Genomic DNA, 22147 nt, shown 5'->3' with positions numbered 1-22147 from the left:
GACTCTGAGCCTCCCATCAGCAGCTGCATCCCTCCCACTGCCCCCTCCCCTCCCCTGTGTTGGCCACAGACTTCTCAATGCCCACTTGTCCCCTGCCCTGAGGTCATGGCTTAGCCCTGCTGAACCCTGGAAGTGGGTAATGGGCTGGTTGTCCAGTGTCCTGGGCTTTATCCTTAGCACCACCCCCAGCATTTGTCCACCTCTTTGGGCTCACTTCTACTGGTTTTTTTCCCTATCAGTGTTACTTTTGACAAAGTCTGCACTGAATCCATAAACCTGGTGCCTGTCAGGTATTTGCATCCTTGGGGCCTTTGAATGTGGCATTCACACCTAGTCTGCCAGACCAACTTCACTTCTGTTCCTGGACTCAGCTCAGCTTTCCCCTCTTCTAGGAAGCCTTCCCTGATCCTCCCAAGCCGAGTGAGTGGCCCTTTCCCCTAAGCTCTCCCATCACTTGGCTCAGACCTCCATCTCTCTCCCACAGTGTGGCACAGTGACTTCCCTGTTTTTGTGTTGGTCTCCTGGAGTGCATACTGTGTAGGATTTTTCTTTGCATCTGTACTGTCTGACATTATCACTGATATAAAACAATTATGCCAGTTACTGCTTATTGAGTTGCTTCTATATTCCAGGTACTGCTAGGCACTTTGCATGAAACCTTAAATCTCATAATAAATACACTTTATTGTAACTATTTTACATCTGGGAAACAAGGCTCAGAGGAATTAAGGAATATGTCTAACGTCGCAGGGCTGGGAGGTGGGAGACCTAGGATTCATCCCAGATGTTTTAAACTTGAAAGCCTGTGTTTTTTCCATTTTACCATGCCATCTGTCTTGGAAAACCCTCCAGAAGCATTCGCTGAATGAAAAAAAAAATGTATTTCAAAATCACTCACCCTGCTGGACCAATATAGCCCAACAAAAGGAGATATGTGGTACTTAGCACTCTGAGTCCTACTATATGCATAATACTTTAAAAACCCAAATCAAATAAAATCCCATTAAAGCTATTTGGGAAGTATGTGAAAAAAGAGGAATTGGAAAGAGTCTTACTTTCCCACTTCCCTCTCATTTTTCTTCTCTGGAGTGGGAGTGTAGGGAAATGAAAAGGAAAACTGTGAGCTTGCTGTGGGGGAGGAGAACTGGCATCACTATGACAACCCACCCCCTTGAGCACGGGTTACCGGGGCCATGTGGCTGAGCCCACCGACGGACGCCCAGTTTGGCAGTTTCAGGAAGCAGGTGACACCGAAAGGGTAACTGTTGCTTAGTTTGGTTCAGTTCAACAAATGTCTGCTTGAGTGCCTCCTGGGGAAATAGACACGGTATTCAGACCCTCTGAGAGGCACCCAGTGAGCAAGCCTTGTCCCTTGCCTCCCTTCCCTGTGGCCCGTGGAGAAGGCTTGCCCCCTGCTGGGAGGCTGAGCCAGCTCTTCCCCAAGCCCCACTCCGAGGAAGCCATCTCGGCCCTGGAGGGATAAAGATCTCACAGTTTGGTTCTGTTGGCTGAATTATGGAACTTGGCTCCCCCTTCCCCCTTTGGAGATTGCATTGTATAGAAAAAAATAAGCAGGGAAGAGGAGGTAAGGATAGATAAAGATAGGTAAAAAAAAAAAAAAAAGCTGCTGCTTTAACTAGGGAAGTCAGGGCCAGCGGATTTCAATCAGACCTTTAGGAGAGGAGGGAGCAGACCAGGGGGGAATCTGGAGAAAGGATGAGACAGACCGGGGCCATGTCAGCATGCACAGCCCCTGGGCAGGAATAGGCGGGGCAAATGTGAAGACCAGCAGGGGTTGAATGAGCAAGGGGTGGCAGACAGAAGTAACAGGGGCAGAGAATACAGGGCCCGGAGGCTGTCACAAGGACCTCATGCTTTGTAAAATGGAGAGCCATTCTAAGAGGATCACCCTGGCTTCTCTGCTGAGAATGGATGGGAGGGGAGCAAGTGTCAGAGCAAGACAGCCTCTTAGGAGGCTGTTGCCATCACCCAGGCATTGATGATGGTGGCTTGGACCAGGGTGGTGGCAGTGAGGGTGATGAGAAGCAGTTAGATTCTGGATATATCTTGCTTGATTGTATTCAGAGTGTCAAGAGAAAGAAAAAAATCAGATGACTGGGGATTTGAGCCTGAGCAACAGGAAGGATGTAAGGTGCTATTTAATAAGGTGGAGAAGATGCAAGAGCTCATTTGGCAGGGAAGCTTAGGGTGTTGGGCTATGATGAGTTTGAGAGGCCAATTAGACATGTAAGTGAAGACGTGAGAAGAGGTTTGATATGGGGCCCTGGAGTGCAGGGGAGGCTCTTGGCTGGAGGCCAGGCCATGGGAGGGGAGAAGCATGGAGACCCCCAGCCTGGAATCAAATCCCAGCCCACTCTGTGGACCCAGACAAGGCTTTCTTCCCTTCTGGCTTCCATATTCTCTTCTGTGAAGTGGAGGTGGTGTAACAAATACTACAGAACGGTTGGGAGGGTGAAGGAAGACCATGTATGTACAGCAAAATGCACAGTACATAGCAGATTATGACATTAGCTGTCCTCTTCCTAACCACATTCTGGGCTGTCAGAACTCCCAGATCAGCAATGTGACACGTCAGCATGCGGAGCTGGGATTTGATCCTGTAAGCAGTGGGAAGCATGTCCATGGGAAGTTTTTGAGGATAAAGGAATTGTTGGGGTACTTAGGATGGATTAGATGAGGTGGAGGGAGAGGCAGACTGGGAGCAGGCAGATGGCCCTGGGTGTGTTGCACAGCAATGGAGGTATGGGGTAGGAGGGCCAGGGTGGAGGCCCTGGAAATGGAGTGGGAGCTGAGCACACATGGCCGAGGCCCACCTTCCGTCTCCAGGGTCACCAGCACCCTGACAGATTCTCTCTGAGCTGGAGTGCTGCGAGTTCAGGCAGCTCCCAGTGGCTGGGTGTGAGGACAAAGCAGAGCTTGTCGCTCTCCTCCCACAGCAGCCTCCCTGCCTGGCCCCAGGTGCCCCACTTCCAGCAAAATTGCAGAGTCACTCATCCTGTTGGGAGGAGCAGCTAAAGCCTAAGACCCAGCTGTTGGTAGGGAAACTCGCTGCTCTCCAGAGACCCTAATCTTGATTGTCTTGGTCAGAAAGAACAATACATCCATTATGGTCAAATGTCTCCCTTTGCCTTTATATGGTAGCTTTGGGCAAGTGATAAGCTCTCCCACCAGTGAAGACAAACAATTGAGAATTCAGTCTCAGACTCTGATTTGGATCAACCAAGGTGTTGAAAAGGGGTTAATATCCAAAATATATAAAGAACTAATACAACTTAGTAGCAAAAAAAAAAAAAAAATCCGATTTAAAAATGGGAAGAAGATCTGAATAGACATTTTTCCAAAAAAAAACATTTGACCCCATTAGGGCCATGCATGCAAGCTCACAGACCCTCATGGAAGTGGGGAGAGAGGGAGCTTGGGGGACGAGGCAGGGGGGGCAGTTGCTTCCTGGAGGACTGAAAAGAGAGAAATGAATCTGACCTTTCCACATTGGCAGCTTTTTTGATTCCCAAAGGTTGGAATTTGTCATCCCTCGAGATAGATCTGGCCTACAGATGTGTTTTGTTTGGCCCACACATATTTTTTTAAATTTTGAATTTGTTGCCAAATTTTAAAAACAAGAGATTTCACATTAAAAACTGGATTTCGGCTTCTAAATTGCTCAACAGCAGGGTGGACATTGTCGTTTTCTTTTTTTAACTGAGATATACAGCATTATAAATTTTAGTTCTACAACATAATGATTCAATATTGTGAAATGATCACCACAGTAAGTCTAGTTAACATCCATCACTATACATAGTTACACCTCTGTTTGTGATAAGAGCCTTCAAGATTTACTCTCAGCAACTTAAAAACATGCAATACAGTATTAACTACAGTTACTATGCTATACATTACATCCCCGTGACTTTATAACTGAAGTTTGTACCTTTTGACCCCCTTTACCCACTTCACCCACTCCCTGCCTCTGACAACCAGTCTGTTCTCTGTTTCTATGAGCTCTGCTTTGTTGTTGTTTCAGGTTTCACATGTAAGTAACGTTATACAGTATTTGTCTTTCTCTGTCTGACTTATTTCATTTAGCATAATGCTCTCAAGGGCCAGCCTTCTTGCAAGTGATGGGATTTTCTTCTTTTTATGGCTGAATAATATTCTTGTGTGTGTGTGTATATGCTATATCTTTATCCATTCTTCTATTGATGGATACTTAGGTTGTTTTGAAATCTTGGTTATAGTAAATAATGCTGCAATGAACATGGGTGTGTATATATCTTTTCAAATTAGTGTTTTCACTTTCTTCAGATAAATAGCCAAAAGTAGAATTGCTGGATTATATGGTAGTTCTACTTTTAATTTTTTTATTTTGATTTTAAATTTACTGTCTTCCATAGTAGCCACACCAATTTATATCCCACCAACAGGATGTAAGGGTTCCCTTTTCTCTACAACCTTGTCAATACTTATTTCTTGTCTTTTGATAATAGCCACTCTAACAGGTGTGAGGTGATATCTCATTGATCTGCATCTCCCTGATGATTAGTGATGTTGAGCATCTTTTCAAGTACCCATTGGCCATCTGTATGCTTTCTTTGGAAAAATGTCTATTTAGATCTTCTGCCCATTTTTAAATCTGATTGTATGTTGGGTTGGGATTTCTTTTTCTGCTGTTGTATAAGTTCTTTATATATATTGGATATTAACCCCCTATCAGATATATTCTTTACAAATATTTTCTCCCATTCAGTAGGCTGCCTTTCATTTTGTGGATGGTTTCCTTTGTTGTGCTTAAGTTTTTTAGTTTAATGTCATCCTGCTTGTTTCCTTTTCCTTTTGTTGCCTTTGCTTCCAGTATCAGATCCAAAAATTCATTGCCAAGACTGTCAAGGAACTCGCTGTCTATATTTTCTTCTAGGAGTTTTATAGTTTTAGGTTTTACATTCAAGTCCTTCATTCATTTTGAGTTAATTTTTGTGTAAGTTGTAAGAGAGTGGTTCAGTTTCATTCTTTGTATGTGGCTGTTCAGTTTTCCCAGCACCCTTTACTGAAGACTCTGTCCTTTTCCCATTGTATATCCTTGGCTCCTTTGTCATAAATTAATTGGCCATATATGCATGAGTTTATTTCTGGACTCTATTCTGTTCCATTGATCCATGTGTCCATTTTTATGCAATAACATGCTGTTTTGACTACTATGGCTTTGTAATATGTTGAAATCAGGAAGTGTGATGCCTCCAGCTTTGTGCTTTGTTCTCAATATTGCTTTGGCTATTTGGGATCTCTTGTGGGTCCATACAAATTTTAGTATTGTTTCTTCTATTTCTGTGAAAGATGACATTGGAATTTTGATATGGATTGCAATGAATCTGTAAATGGCTTTGGGTGGTATAGCATTTTAACAGCATTCTTCTAATCTGTGAGCATGGATATCTTTCCATTTATTTGTGTTGGGTTCAGTTTCTGTCATCAATGTCTTACAATTTTCAGAATACAGGTCTTTCATCTCCTTTGTTAAATTTATTCCAAGGTACTTTCTTTTTGATGCAATTCCAAATGGGGTTATTTTAATTTCTCTTTCTGATAGTTCATTATTAGTGTACAGAAATTCAAAAGATTTTTGTATACTGATTTTTTATCCTGCAATTTTATTGAATTCATTGATTGATCTTAATAGTTTTTTTGGTGGAGTCTTCAGTTTTCTGTATATAATATCATGCCATCTGCAAATAGTGTCAGTTTGGCTTCTTCCTTTCCAATTTGGATGCCTTTTATTTCTTTTTCTTGCTTAACTGCTGTTGGGCTAGTCTTCTTGAGGCAATGATCAGCAAAGGTCTGTAATGGTTGTTGCACCCTTGAAATTAAAAAGCGCTGCTCACCACAGTCCCCATCCAGCCTGACCTCCCTCATTTCCTCACCTGACAAGCATATGAGTTTGCAAGCCTTGGGTTAAAGTAGGATCAGACTAGGCAATTAATAAACTCAGTGTGAGGAGGCGACTCAGTGTTTACCTAGTTCAGAAGTGAATCAAGAGAGAAAGAATGTGAGGGAAGTTAGATCAAAGGGAGGCTGTGTGGTTAGCCAGACTGTTCTAATGTGGGTATTAAGGCTTGCTTTCTCATGGACAACTTTTATTCTTCTATCGAAAGTTCACCAAAAGTGGGGCCTCCCCTGCAAATTGGCTCATACTACCCAGTCGGTTGAACTCAGCACAGAGCCTCTGTCAGTGAAGCAGGTCCATTCTGCTTTAGGTCAACTGCCATTAGCAGTGAACTCAAGGCCTCAGGAATTTTTGCAAGAAGTTCACTTTCTCTTCTTGTGGCCCCCACCATGCAAAATGACAGAAATTCCATGGCACACCTAGTGTCAGTATTCTTACATTAAGATTGATTTGTCTCTGCTAACTTTGGTATAAGAACTCAAGATCTCAACTCATTATTACAAAAAAAAAAATCCCTGATTTTTCATATGCTTTGTTGGACAAATGGCATATCAAAAGCGCATAGTTTGGTTGAAAAATGGTCTTCCCTGTTCCTTGTGTTCATCCATCAAGTTCGTAGCCATTGTCTGTCACCACCTGAGAGTACTTAGTGCTCAGGATAACTAAAAGGAAGAATAAATCCTGCTTGCCTTGCACACAACCCAGGGTTCAACTGTATGTTCCTGTACTGGCCAATGCTAATCTCCTCTTCCCCTCTCCTCCCCTCTTTTGTGCTTATAAATCAAGAAGCCCCAGTATTAGTCACCACAAAAGAGATAATTAGTCAGTACAAGCTGCTACCTTCATAGATCACTCTGGACCTCAACTCAAAGCTAAGCCAAAAAGTGGAACAGCAACACTACACATACTTTAGCACAACCTTTTTTTACACAAGGTTTATGAGTCTGGATGTTTAAATCTAGATTATGTACCCTCCCCAGTTCATGTAAGGATAGCTGTGATATGAGGCCAAAGGGAAGGCTACTTGCCCATTTTATGATGATTTCCTTTCCTAGACTCAAAAAATGTGCTTTGCAACCCCAAGGATTTGAAACCAGCTATAGTTTCTCACTGGTATAGTCTTGGGATTCAGATGTTTTTAAGTACCTTAACTCTTCTCACAGATGAGGCAGCAAAATAAGATGCCACTTTTTTCCACGAGGGTATGCTGTGTCCCTCCCAGGAAGCCATGGCTTGTGCCTTTGCCAGTCATTTGTCCAGTTGGAAAATTCATTTCCTGCTCTGGCAGGACACATGGTCAAGGGCATTGCTGCCCCAAGAAAAGACTGTTTCCAGTCCAACTAAATAGTCTAGGAACTTCCTTCCCATGCATTGCTAACCAAATACTGCTGGCTTGCACAGAAGTGTTCCACTCATGTATTTATGACTCTGGAGCTGCTCAAATGCATACTGGCTTTTATTTTTTCCATCACACAGTGTTTCTTCCAATTTTTGAGTTTCCCCTATCAACCACTTCGCTATTTTTAAGCAGAACAATTCCAAGCCAAAGTAGCTAATCAGAACAGTAAAACCTCACCAGTTCAAGCAGGAAGCTTGAGTACTTTCAGTGAGGGAAAGACTAGAATTAGAAACTGGAGGTCTGTTTCATCTTCTATAAGATAAGAGTGTAAGGTTGTATGATCAAAGTCCTTTTCTGCTATTATTCAAATCATATTTCCACTTTCAATGGAAGATGCCAGCAATTATAAGAAATGCATATTTTATGTACCAAAAAGAAAAGAAAATTTTAAGAACGGCCACTGCTCAAAATTATTCCCAAACACCTTTAAAGACATCCCTGTGAAAGCATGCACTGGCCGCATCAGACTCTTGCGGCTTTGAATCCATTTGGATAAATATAGTGCCCTCTCCTGCCCTCTAGTTGTATTGTTTGGCATAAAACAGGCCAATCCTTTTGAATGACCTAGGAAACAAAATGCGGCACCGCTTTTCATCTCCTTAGGGTTATCGTTCTTTCTAAGTAAATAAAGCATTTGCTTGTTTCTTTGCAAGAAAATGTAGAATTGCTGCCCTCTTTCTAACAGTGGATATTTGCTTCATCAATATCAAATTCACATGCCACTGCTCTGTTTTTGAGACTTTCTACATATACAATAACTTCACATGTCAATGCTGAGCTATAATGTGATCCTTGCTGAGACATTTAATGGCAGTTCAACGCAATGGTGTAGTACTAAGAGTGGACACAGTCAGTGGAAACGACAAATGGACCCCTGTGGCCATGACGCCATGTTTAGACAATGACGTCTGCGCCATGGCTGCCACTTGGCAACAGAAGCTCTGTGACCCGATCAGCCACCTATGCATCCTAATTTCAGAGATGGTAAAGTGTGAAAAACAAGCATCTTAAGGCAGATGAATTATGGAAGTAGCTGCTATCTATTGGGAACTCACTATACATCTGGCCGGGTACCAGCAACCCATGGTGTACATGCAGATTAAGAAGTTTAACCAGGTCAACAAAATTGCCCCAAATCACACAGCTAGGTCTGTTTCAGAGTGAGGATTCTAATCCAACAGTAGGCCCTGCTATCTGCAGGCTCTCTAGCTCTACAGGCCATATACATCATGTGTGCACATCAACGGTAAACTGATGTTCGATCTGTTCACATTCAAGAACATAAAGCATTCAAGAACTCCAAATAGGCTCTCAAAGAGTTATTTAATATAGTTCAAATATATAAGATTTTCTGCAACCAACTGTTAAAAATGTGTAATACATCCATTATATGAAAAAGGTCTCTTCTTAAAGGGGCTCGCCTGTACGACCTCCGCTTTCACAGCCACTGTGTGGCTGCCTATCTGCAGCTACTTCCTCACACGTGAGACAGTGAGACAGTTAAACCATCACCATTTTCTGGCCAAAGTCTTCCCTGAGAACAGGAACAACTTGACCAGTGATAACTAGAAGTACGTTCATGACAAAAGATGGACCTGAAGCAACTCAGACTTCATTCTCTTGGCCACGGGGCTGCTCTTTAACACGGATGGTGAATGGGTCTAGACAATTATGGGTTTAAGACTCGAAGGTTTTACTTTCCTAATGTTAGAAGACATGACAATAAGTGAAATTTTTCAGTGCGTGGGATCCCTCAGACCCTGGCCCTGGCCACTCTGAGACCAGCCAGGGGCAGAGAATTGAAGCCAGCAAGCTGCCTCCAGAGAACAGTGATGCTAAGGAAACTCCTGTGGCTTTGTGGTGATAGCAGTACTGCTTCCATGGACAGTTAAAAATGGAACTGGGAAGAGCTTAGTGTTTATGTTCAGTGATTTGGGAACTAAACCAAAAAAAAGGGCTGAGGGTGTAACCACGGGCTTTTGTGATCAAAATGAGTGCCAGCAGGAAGGAACCACCAAGTCCAAATAACTGAAGACCCCTAGTCTCAAGCCTGAGTCTTGTAGATACCATAACAACTTTCATAAATTTGCATTCCAGGGGCCAGTGTAGAGAATGCTTGAAGAGAATGCAAATAAGATTATTTTAAAAACCGTTTTCTCAAGTCATTCATTCCTTTGGCTGGTGAGTGTATATTGAATACCTACGTGTGAAAAGAGGGGATAGAAGGGTGGGCAAATCAAGTCCTGAACACGGCAAGCATGTGCACTTGCAGAGGCCTGGGGGAACCACGAGCAAAGCTGAAGCCTTTCTGACCTCCCCCTGGTGTCGTTGCAGCTGTAAAGGTGCCTCCCACTACGGCCTGACCAAGGACAGGAAGAGGCGCTCTCAGGATGGCTGTCCCGACGGCTGCGCGAGCCTCACAGCCACAGCACTCTCGCCAGAGGTTTCCGCAGCTGCCACCGCCTCCCTGATGACCGATGAGCCTGGCCTAGACAACCCTGCCTATGTGTCCACAGCCGAGGATGGTCAGCCAGCAAACAGCGCACTGGACTCTGGCCGGAGCAACCGAACTAGGGGTGAGTCAAGCGGGTAGTTGTCTGAGAATGGGCTCCTTGCCTTGGAATTGCCCTCTGTGGAATATTTGCTGTGGAAAGTTCTAGAAATGTTTTTTTAAGGGGAAATTATTCTGGTAGTTTTGGCAGCAGTCCAATGTCCAATTCTCCAAAGTGAAATGAAACCAAGAGTACCTCAGATCATTAAAAATGTGTGTAATCTGACTTGGTGAAAGGCGTTGAAGTTAGACCTAATGATTCATCACTCCTGTGGCATCCATATCTTCCCATCTATGCTGCTCAAGAAAAGTGCTACTCTGTTCATTCCAGCCCAGGAAAAAGGAAAAGCAGATTTTTAAACAAGCCATAGATAGGTCATCATAGAAAACTGAGAAAATAGAGATTACAGAAATTGTATCATCCTACCACCTAGAAGTAGTCACTGTTCATGTTTTATTGTATATTTCTTACCAGACGTGTACATAAAAGGATTTCTATGAATGTCCAGCTACTCTTCCTCCCTTCTCTCTTTCCCTCAGCATGGCCCTTTGAGCGATCCACTATCAGAAGCAGATCTTTTAAAAAAATTAATCGAGCTTTGAGTGTTCTTCGAAGGACAAAGAGTGGAAGCATAGTTGCCAACCAAGGCGAGCAGGGTGGAGAAAATTCAGAAAATATCGCTGCTCCAGAAGGTAAATGAACTCCCCTGCAGCACTGGACGTGGGCTGGGCTTCCAGAATGACTTCGGGGGTAATGACAAACTACCACCCACTCTATATGACACCTCTCTCCCCAAGGGCATAAAGTAATTTTTACCTTGATTAGTCTACATGTCACATAAGTAACTAAAGGCAGAAATTAATGTCCTCTTTTTACAGATTGAGGGAAATGGTTTTGGAATCCTTACCTCTAGTTGCTAGCTTAATGCATATAAAGAACAATAATTATTGTTAAGAGAAAAACATTTAAAATAGTGCCTGGCACATAGTAATTACTATATGAGTATTTATTCTTATTACAACGATGTCTGATGGGTGGTTCTGAGTGTTTTCCTTGCATTAACTCCTCTAATCCTCACAACAACCCAGTGAAGCAGCTATTATTATCCCTGTTTTACAGATGAGGAAACTGAGGCACAGGGAATTAACTTGCCCCAAGATACCTCACTAAACTCTGAATCCAAGTACTGTGGGTCTAGAACCTAGGCAAAGGAAATTGTTGGATCTTAAATCCCATGTTTTTCCCAATATAAATGGAGCCGAGGAAATACCATCCTATTCCTTTTTTTTCATTTTATATTAGAACTTTAGAGCAGTAATAGTAGCTAAAAAGAAAAGAAAATTGAGCTTTCCTGTATACCACATAGTATTCCAAGTCATTTAGACATCACAATGCTAAGGGACAGGAATTACGATTTCCATTTTACAGATGAAAAAACCAAGACCCACAGAGATTGGGTAACTAGCCCAGTTACCCAGCTAGAAAACAACAGACCTAGGATTTTAACTCAGCTCCTCTGGCTCCAGACCTCACTCCTTTAACCACTCTGGGGTTTGGAAGGTAAATCCCAAGCCTCTGTCTTTATCATGCCTTCAGAGAATTCATGAGCAGTCGTCTAAGACCCCTGCTTGCTTACTTCTCTCTCTCTCTGCACAGACACATTAATGCTCAAACTACTGTGAACTTCCTACAGTCATGTATGTACTATGTCTTCTTCTCACTTCCATGCTGTACTCCAGCCTTCACTTCCACTCATCTGCAGCTGGCATTCTGATTCCTCCCTCCAAGCTCAGCATAGGCTTTGCCTCCTCCTGGAAGTCCTCCATGACTGTCCCATTTCCTTTCTCAAAGTACCTGTATCACTACTATAGCAATGTCACCTTTCATTGTACCTGTACCTATAAGGGTAGGGGTTCTTTCTTGGAGTCTTTGTACCCTCAAGGCCAAGCATGATATCTGGCATGTAACAGTAAGTGTTGAATATTCATGCAGTGACTAAAAGGATTATAAGTTCCTCTCTGTCCCCCTGTTACTAAATACTCTGTAATTCCACTCCATATAAAGTTTTCTCCTGCTGGATAAGACTTATCTGCATATGTATTGCAGAAACATTTTAAATGAGATATTACTATGTGTAAGGCACTGGCCTAGGCCCTGTAATGTCATATAAAGATGATAAATCCAGTTCTTGGCTTCAAGGGGTTCCTTCAAAAAGACAATAAACTACCGTGAAGAGCATCCCTTCTAAAGTAGGGTAGGGTAATCCGCGTATACGGAGTGGTTATGACCTGGATGGGCCCTGGGCTCTTGATCATGCGCTGGAAAGTAGTGGGAGCTGAGGTGAAGGCCAGGTTAAAAGGGTCTTGCCTGCCCTTTAGGTGTCTTAACCTGGGGCAGTGAACACGCCCAGAAGCCTTTGGGTAGAGTTATTGCAGGACTGGAGCTATGTCTCTGGAAGATGAAGGTGGTAGCCATGCGATGTGTGCAGGGGGCTCAGAGTGCGAGAGAACTGATCTACTTGGATGCTGCAGAAAGCTGTGGGGTGAGGTGGCAAGACTCAGCATGGCTGGTGATGGTGTCTTTATAGGATTTGTGAGTCAACAGAGCCTTCAAAACGGCCTTAGATTCTCGCTGCTTCAGCAACCTGCAGTTGGTCTGGCAAACTCCCATGGCATGGTTTCTCCATCCTTTTCATACTGGTGAGGAGACTGGCTCCATTACTTATCAGCTGTGTGATCCTGGCCAGGTTACTTAATGCTCTAAGCTTCAGCATTTCATCATCTAAAAAAACAGGGATAATAAAATAATCAACTTCGTGGTTGTTGTGAGGACCAAACAAAAGACTGTGTGTGCATGTGCTTAGCTCAGTGCCCGCATGGAATAAGCACTCGGTAAGGCATAGTATGGCCCTCAGTCCGTAGGGGAGGCTGCAACATTGAGCAACTCCATTTCTTTCCAGACCAGCAGCACCAGTTTGGCAGTTTAAAATGACTTTAACTCTTGAAGGTCACCCAGGTCTCATTGGGTGTGGCTCTAATTCACATCATTTATAAGTGCGGCTGGGTATGTCCTTTCAGACCATCAAATCAAATATCCTGGAGTGGTTTCTGTTTGGGAATGTGATTTTTTTTGTAAATCTGTTGGGAGGGAGGGTAGACAGGCAGGGGAAAGAGGGAGAGAATCAGCAGCTTTGATGACTATTTCCAAATCTTTCTTTGCTCAAAATAATTTGGGGAAAAATTTCCATTCCCTTGTCATCAGACCTGTTCCAACAAAGGTTTGTAGTATAGGCTAATTAACGTGATCAAAGTAGTTCTACTGTCAGTTGAACTCAGTATCGTTAGTACCAGGAACTGACAGATGAAGATGGCTGCCCACAGGCTTACAGCAAAGCCAGTCGCCTACATTCAGTTCTATCCCAGTGGAGGTTAAGGACCCACATTTACAAAGTCTCAGGCTTCTTCTGGCTGCTAAATTGGTTTATCATGTTCTATAATACTTAGATGTTTTAATTCTTTATTGTTCCCAGAGAGTTAAGTACTTTTTAATGAACTCATAGTTCATTAGGGAAAATGGCCTAAGGTCAGGGGTTTTGAAAATAGTAGCAGAGTATACAGAGCCAGGCCTGCAGTTTTGATCTTTCCAGATGACATAATTAAGGGAGAATCTTAGGGCAAAGGCAGCTGTCAGCAGCTACAGGAGACAAAATCATCCCCACCCACTACAACCAAACTTGAGCCTCAAGCAATTCTGAGGAGCTGCTGCTCCTACCAAACTAGGTGTGTGGCTTGGCCAGCATTTTATGCTGTCCCCTCCGCATGCTTCTGTTCAGACAGAGGACAGCTCCAGTCGGTGCTGATGGCTTCCGTATGCGTCTGTAGTGCAAGTCACCTGTGGGACTTTGCCGTCTGTGAACCCCTGGCTCCAGGGCAACCCCATGGAGGTAACAGGAGGGCAAGTCATCAGGAGCTCCAGTCCTGACCTGACTCTGAGGGCCACCCAACTTTGCAACCTCCAGCCATTTATGTGACTTCCCCTTTCCTGGCTCAAATGTCCCCATGTGTGAAATAAAGGTTTAACAGGGAGATGGGGGATGGGAGCCTGAGGACCTGTGACACATTTCATGGGGAAAGAAGAGTCCACAGTTAAAAGATAAACTTTGAAAACAACAGTGTAGATCTCTGAATCTCGTTTTAGCTCTCAATCCAGCAGTTCAGGCAGATCAGGTACAAACCTTTTGCAGCCACCAACTCAGACTGGGCCTCTTTTCTTGTCATGAATCAGGCCATTTGACTTCTATTTATTGACAATAGTGTCTGCTAGAGAGGACTGGTAATTCCCTAAACCTAAAAAGCAGGGCTTCCAGGAAGAATCCTCAAAATGATCTGAGAGGCAGAAAAAGCAGGTCTGTTCCATTTGGTCCCTTGATAAGTAAATGATGAAACTGCAGTTCAGTCCATAATAACCATTCTTTCATTCCTCTTCATCATTAAACACTGGCTGAAGTCTCCATGGGCAGAAAGCTGTGCATGGAACTATAGAACAGCCAGAAATTATGTCCTGAAGGATTATAGAGTCCAAGCAGAGATATAAAAAATGGGCATGAGAGGAATCATGATAGAGGCTCTGTGCCCTGAGAAACAGAGAGAAGGCTTTATGGGAAATGGCATGTTTAGAGAGAGCCGGAAAAGAGAGATCAGGGCACAGTTTAATTGGAAGAGATTATTTCATGCAGCCTTAAAGGAAAAATTGGGTTTAGGCCTAGAATGAAAAACATTCCACGCAGAGAAACTTATGCTGGCATAGAGGCAGGAAAATGGAAAACATGTATGAGGAACAATGAATAGTTTAGTTTGGCTGAAACCAAAGTTTGGCAAGAAGAGTGGTTGGAAATGTCCACTGGGTTGGGTGTCTTAAATAAATACTGTCTTTGTCCATTTTAGTCTTTCCAAGGTTGTACCACCTGATTCCAGATGGTGAAATTACCAGCATCAAGATCAATCGAGTGGATCCAAATGAAAGCCTCTCCATTAGGCTTGTGGGAGGCAGCGAAACCCCTCTGGTCCATATCATCATCCAACACATTTATCGTGATGGGGTGATTGCCAGAGATGGCAGGCTGCTGCCAGGAGACATCATCCTAAAGGTAGAGACCATGGCTGTGGGACCATGAAAAGGGGCTTGATAAAAGTAATTTCCAAGCAAATAACTGGACGGATGGATGGATGGATAGAATTCTGAAGTATATATGGAGCGGTCATTTTCCTTAGTTATTATGTTGATATGAATCTTCAGGTGTGATTTGTACTTTGAGATGGGTCCCTGTCCCCCTCTGCCTTTCGTGGTCTTGTATGCTCCCTTTCCCTCTCTATATGACCTGCTTCTCTGCTTATGTACCATTTTGTCTCTTTTCTCCTCCTCTTCCTTCTCCCATTTTCCCCCTTTTCCTTTCTCAGCCTCCTCTTTCTTCTTCTCTTCTTCTTTCTATCCCTTCTTCCTACTTTAAGTAACAGTAACATAAAATAATATAAAACTGAAGCATTTATCTTCTTAAAATGTTTTTAGAGCAGACTAATGGAACATTTTGTATTTTGTCTAATCACTCACATTCACACACCCCTCTAAAGTAAATTTCCTGTAGCTTAATGGCCCACCATGAAATAAAGTAATGCCTGATCTAGTCCTGCAAAGCCCACAGACACTCTAGGGGAGACAGGTGGGGGAACAGGAGGGTACAGCCTTGCACACTGCTGTCCCCTGAGCTTGGTAGAGGCAAGGGACAGTAGGGGAGAATTTTCAGAAGAAGAGAAAAGATAAAGGGGGAACTAGGGGCAGAAGTCAAATGAGCCAAAAGTGACAAGAAATCTCTCCCTGGTCCTATATTTCCTGTCTGATACTCAGATGACAGTTTCATCCCTTCCCCCTGCTGAAGGGCCAGGATGAAACATGAACTGTTTCTTTGGCAAAAAAATTCTTATTCTTTGGAATAAGAGGAGAAGGAATTTAAAGCAGTCCTCACACGAATGCTGGGATTCCCACTGGCCTCTGGGGTAGAGTGCAAGGCAGGGCCCGCCTGCCTCAAGGGACAGTGAGCAGTGCACTCAGCAGCTCCCTGCATGGCTTCCTCCCAGTTCTCAGGGACACTGCCACCTGGGAGGGTTGTGTAAGAAAACATTTGGATTCTTATGGCCTTCCACTAGCACTTGCAGCAAAAGGGCTGCCAGAACTGTTCAGTAGGATGTGTTTAGCATGGGTGTGTTGGAGGAAAGCAGACACAGGATAAGTGACAGAGCAGGACAAGGTCTTTAAGCTCACCTGGGCTTGGACAAAGGTGGTGAGAGTTGTCTGTGCACAAGGGAGCCTCTATCCATCGCTGGAGATGCTGCAGAAAAGCGCCAATTGCACACTGCAGGAAGGCTTTTTAAAGTCTCATTCTAAGACTCCTCTAACAGTTGGCTGCAAGTGCAAGAAATCCTAAACCATAGAAATCCAAGGAGGTTGTTTCTCTTCTGTGGGCCTCCCTCCTTAAGCACAGAGGGCAGTGCTGCCGAGAAACTGTTTTCCCAGTGATTACACTCGGGGCTGTAGCCTCCAGGCCAGGCCCACTTAACCAGGATAATTAAAACCAGAAAGTCCCATGCGGTATCAGCCCGCAGATAATTAATGAGGCACAAGCTGGAGGGGCGAGCTTTAGGACATTCAAGTAACATAATAAAGTGATCCAGCCTTTCAGTAAAAGAGCCTAGAAACTTCCATTCATGGCAGTTTGTTTGAAACTCTGCATATATTTTTCCTTTCATTGAGAACATGAGCAAAAGTCCTTGTAGGTGACATGACCACCTTTGAAACCTGACTCTGTCTTGCACACACACACACTCACACACACACACACACACACACACACACAGTAGGTGGGCCTGAGATTTCCAGTATGGGTGACCCATAGAGAAAAAAATTATTTGGAGATTTTGGGAATGAAAATGTCAATGCAGTTTCATTTGAACATCAGTTTAATGTAATCGCTTAAGCCCAGTGGGAAATTTCCTTGTCTTCTTCTGCCTATTCCTAATTTTTCTTCCTCCCCACCTCCAACTAAAACTGAGGGTTAGGACTGTATCAGTAAATCTGGGGACCTCTGTAAGGACAAGGTTGAAGAATGATGATGTCTCCTGAGAAAGACCTGAATGGGTGACACAGGTGGCTGTCAAGGAGAGCAGTATTATGGGTAATGTTGGGAAATTGGCATGTTTGGATATTTGGACAGAGGATAAGGAGGCAGAGCAAAGCAGTCTTTAAGGAAGGGTCCTGGTGTGAGTCTGTGGGCCAGGGCCTTTAGGAAGGAGCTGAAGTGGCAGGTGGAGCTGAAGCTGACTGGTAGACTCCAGATTCTGAGGCACCTTCCCTGCAGGTCAATGGGATGGACATCAGCAACGTGCCTCACAACTACGCTCTGTGCCTCCTGCGGCAGCCCAGCCAGGTGCTGCGGCTGACGGTGCTGAGAGAGCAGAAGTTCCAGAGCAGGAACAGTGGGCAGCCACTAGATGCCCATGGACCCCAGGGTGACAGTTTCCATGTGATTCTCAACAAAAGCAGCCCTGAGGAGCAGCTTGGAATAAAGCTGGTGCGCAAGGTGGATGAGCCTGGAGTATTCATTTTCAGTGTGTTGGATGGTGGCGTGGCAGATCGACATGGCCAGCTGGAGGAGAATGACCATGTGTTAGCCGTCAATGGACATGACCTTCGGTACGGCAGCCCAGAAAGCGCCGCTCATCTGATTCAGGTGGGTTACAGCTCACCCTAGGTCTCTGTCAGAACCCACCAGCATGAACGGGAGTGCTTACTACCCGACACACCCACCCTGTTACTACCATTTGTGACATACAGTGCCTCCCTTTTGAGAAGTCAAGATGGAGAGGCTAGGTAAGAACATTATACAAGCAAATGATGTGTCTCAGGGTCATGGACATACCCTGGGGGTCACCTGCCATCCAGGCTCACTGCCCATAAACACCTTGGCTTATGTGCTACAAGCTGACCAGGTTAAGATCACTTAAGGTTAGGAAGGTGATGTCATCCCTGTTCCCAGTATATTAGTCACAGACCCAGGGGTCATTCAGCTATGTTCTGGACACATCCATGACATCCAGTTATACTAAGTCCCTTAAGAAGCTATGTCATGTGTCTTCCAGGGATCCTGTGGACAGAAACCACTGTAAGATCAGCCATGGCTACGCCAGCCTCCTTGGAAGGCCCCTGAGAACTCAAGTTTGAACCTAGAGCAAGTCCCCAAATAAGAGAAGCATATAAATTATTGATCACTCAGACAAATAGACTTCCTAATAGCCTGACATTGGTTCACATTAATTCACTTTCCTGGCTGGTATGACATCATTGAGCCCTAGCATTCATTTTGTTGACGTTGGCTGGGTCACCATGTTTTTCTAATGTTTATTGAGCTGCCAGCTTTATTGCTAGAGGAACAGGCTTTGTGCTGGGCTCTTGTAGTCTAACTCATTTATTTACTTCATTTGCCAAAATGTATTGTTTCTGCTGCTTGCCTACCGCTGTGTTAAAGGCAGAGAACAGAAAGATAGAAACCTCAAGCTGCTCTTCCTAAGGAGCCCCAGTCTAGATGGAGTTTTTCTAAATGACTGCTGCATAGTATGATAATCTTGTAATGGAGAGATTAAGTACAGTGCTGGCTTAGATGAAGGAGAGATTTTTGCTTGAATAGGTGTAGGAATTCTTCATAGAGGAGGGATACCTTGAACTGGGACTTTGAGGGATTGGCAGAAGTCCTCTAGGTGGACAAGGCAGGAAGGGCCAGTCTAAGGAGATACAACCCAAAAGAACAGTTTTCCAAAACCAGTTAGGGAAATGGTTAATACCTGGAGCACTATGTCCATTAAAAAAGCAGCAATAGATAAGCAGTGGTAGGCAAGGGCCAGATCATGTAGAGCTTTTTTGAGTCATGCTAAGGAGCTTAGACTTTATCCCCAAGGCCATGGGGGTATACTTGGAAGGGTTTAAGAAAGAAAGGACATGATTTTCTAGAAATAACCTCTAGAGGTAGTGGAGAGCTATAGGAGAGGGGCTAGATTAGAGGACTTAAGAAAAATTTGCAATTATCTGGCACATCATGTCAGCTTCTACTTAGTGACTGATGTATTACTTCAAGAATAGAATCAGCAGCAGTATTTGACTGAACCACAAACCAGCTTCCATGCAGGGTGACAGAAGACAGAGCCTGCCCTCAAGAACTCGATCATCTAAGTACAAATGAATCTCCCTACTCTTGGGTTCCAGTTATGGAGTACTTCGGGTGTTGACAACTTCTCACTATCGTGTGTGTAGTGTCTTATCCCTCTTCTTTGAGGAGAACCAAGTAGGGGATGATGATATTGTTATTCTAGATATGGACAGCCTGAGGTAGAGGATGCAGGGGGACTTACCCTGCTTCTCCTGTCCACCAGGATGGGTACCTTGGTCCCTGAGCTTGTTTCTTGGTGGTGTCCCAATTCCAAGATAATTTTCAACCATGAAGGATGTTTATCTGCACAACAGGGCTTGACAACATGCCCTGTGGAGCAAGTAGAGAACAAAACCAGAGTTACACAGGTATTTCCCTTCTGGAGTTTATGCCATCTATTCCCAAATTCCTATGTCCAGTCCCAGCTTCTCCTGGGACACCACACTCACAGAACCAACTGCCTACTTGGCATCTCCATGTGGATGTCTACAAGACATCTCAAACTTAATGTCTAAAACCAAACCGTTAGCTTTTCCCCACTCTCCCTTGCCAAACTTGCTCTTCCCTCAATCTTTCCCAGTCTCTAAAAAAATGGCACCATTTACCCAATTATTTGGGCCAAAAGGAATCTTTACTCTTTTTCAGTATTCCCCCACCCAGTCCCTTTCTCACCACCTCCATGGCTTCCACCAGCCAGGCTATGATCAGCTTGGGAATGGGCCACGGCAGGAGCCACCTGTCTGGACTCCTTGCTTCCTCACCCCTTCTCTGCCTCTGCTCCCTACATGGCAGTTAGAATGAGCACTTTACAAAGTCAATCCCATCATGTTATTCTCTCACACTCAGTCTTCTGATGCCTCCCAAGAATCTTAGATTAAAAATTTGAAATCTTAACAGTAGCCTGCAGAGCCATACATAATCTGGCCTTTGGTTATTTCACCAACTTGATTGCTTAAGCAAAGAGAATTTCTAGAATTCTCTCCCTTGCTTAACCATGCTCAGTCACATTGTCTTCTTGTTGCTCCTCAAACATCTCAAGAACTTTTTAACTCAAGGCTGATGTTCTTGCTGTCTCTCTGACTAGAAGTTTTCCAAATATCTGCATAACTCCATCCCACTTCATTTAGGCCTCTCCTCAAATGTCACCTCCTCAGAGAGACCTTCACTGACAATCTCAAATTGCATCTTCCATTCCCAGCTCTTATCTTCTAGTCTGCCTTATTTTCTATCAACAAATCATTTTATTATTACCTGTCAGTCTAGTTTAGTATAGTACTGTACAGTATTGTATCTCAAGCACTTAGAGAAATGCTTGGCAATAAGACACTCAGTTTTTATTGAATGACTAAATTGAGTCAAATTACAAAAACATAAATATATATAATTTATATATTAATTCCATCTGATAGGGATTTTTTTTATCAAACCATTTACCAAAGAACAAGCACCAAATCTACTTTAACATGTTATTTGTCCCTAAGATAGAATCTCTTTTTGTCCCCTCGAATTTGTGCAGTAATCATTGGTCAAGCACTTTCTATGTGCCAAGAGGTGTGTGGCACAATGGTCCACAGACTGATGAAGTTCATGGCCTCATGGAGTTTGGAATATACTCCCGTTCCTGATCTCAAATACAAACAATTCAGCATTAAGTCAGTGACTCTAGCCTATGTCAGTGGGAGCGAACAGAAAACAGATAATGTTTATGAAAACATTAACCCATGGAAAAGGAAGAGTCCAGTTTTTTTTCTTGATAAAGAAACTGCACTTTAAGCATGATTTTTTTCCTCTTTAAAAACTAGACTTTTAGATGATCATTACTCTTTGGGTGCTGTGCTTATTAACTCCCTCTGCAGGTCAAACAGTATAAGTCACATTCTAGAGGATCTGCCAACTGTACTTCGCAATAGGCAAAAGAAAAACTCCTCACTCATGTCATTTGGAAAAATTTTGATTACATATGGCATTCTACTTTTATAGATTAATAACAGAAGAGGAAAAACATTTTTTCCTGAGAGAGATCATTTATGAAGTAAAATCTTTCCTAACAGTGGAACTTTCTAAAAGATTCTTCTGCTTACTAAACAGAGCCAATGTGCTTTATGAGCAGGGGAAAAATTGGGGGAAGGGGGGAAGGCTTGGGCAAAACTAGTTGGAAAAGAAATGGAAAAGTAGAATGCTGGGAAAACCCAGTTAAGCAATCTTGAGAGTGGATTTTATTTCTGTGATACATGTAACACTTACCAGGCTGTGGGAGTTAAACTAAATAGCCTTCAAAGATTCAGATTCAAATTTCCAGCCAATCTGTGGCCGCTCTGCCACTGTGTGTCTGCTCATGAATCACATTTGCTTTACAAAGAAATTCCCAGACAACATGTCCTTTTGGTCATGTTTTCTCCCACAGTACCACACATTCTGCCTTTTTCTACATTATTTCAGGGAAAAGTTATTACAGAGAAGCCACAAGTGTTTTAAATTTGACCAACTTTACATATGTAGAGCCTGACCTTCAGCTAGTCAGCAGCCCTGGGCGCCAAACCCCAGAGGTAGCTTGAGAGCCAATCTCCTTGACAAGGAGAAACCCTGAGGAGACAGACGCTTCAAATGCAGGGCAGTTGACGTCTTTGGCGACTTGGCACAACTTTATTTTTCTCCATTGTCAATTTCTTACATTTTGTGGAGCGCCATTACTAGACTAACTATATGGAAGAGACAGCATTGGAGAACTGTCTGGAGTCATACCTAAAATCAGAGAACAAAGAAATACGGACCAAAGATTTGAGACCCTAGGGGAAAAAAGAGATCTCAACTTCCCAAACTATGAAGATTCAGCATATATCTACCCAATAATCAATATGAGAATGATTTACTCTGAGAGGTATGCCTATTTGGAGATGCTCCCAGCTATCTGCAATTCTAGATCAGTGAGTTCATATGTAGGAGCTCAAATATACACAATTAATAAGTTGAGAAAGCAATTATAGATT

General features: G+C 43.5%; 1 protein-coding gene across 9 annotated transcripts in view; it reads left to right on the top strand.

The window, feature by feature from the left end:
- Positions 1 to 22147, top strand: part of LNX1 (ligand of numb-protein X 1) — a 170076-nt gene that overhangs the window by 125899 nt on the left and 22030 nt on the right. For all 9 annotated transcript variants that reach the window (XM_036895260.2, XM_036895258.2, XM_036895253.2 and 6 more), the window contains 4 exons: positions 9693 to 9934; positions 10450 to 10602; positions 14854 to 15056; positions 17319 to 17690. In XM_036895260.2, coding sequence (XP_036751155.2) covers positions 9693 to 9934; positions 10450 to 10602; positions 14854 to 15056; positions 17319 to 17690 — 970 coding nt within the window. The remainder of the gene's footprint in view (positions 1 to 9692; positions 9935 to 10449; positions 10603 to 14853; positions 15057 to 17318; positions 17691 to 22147) is intronic.

This window comes from Manis pentadactyla, chromosome 5 (genome assembly GCF_030020395.1).
Source record: "Manis pentadactyla isolate mManPen7 chromosome 5, mManPen7.hap1, whole genome shotgun sequence".
Lineage (NCBI taxonomy): Eukaryota > Metazoa > Chordata > Mammalia > Pholidota > Manidae > Manis > Manis pentadactyla.
Note: the sequence above shows the minus strand (reverse complement) of the source record. Positions and strands in the feature narration are given on the sequence as shown.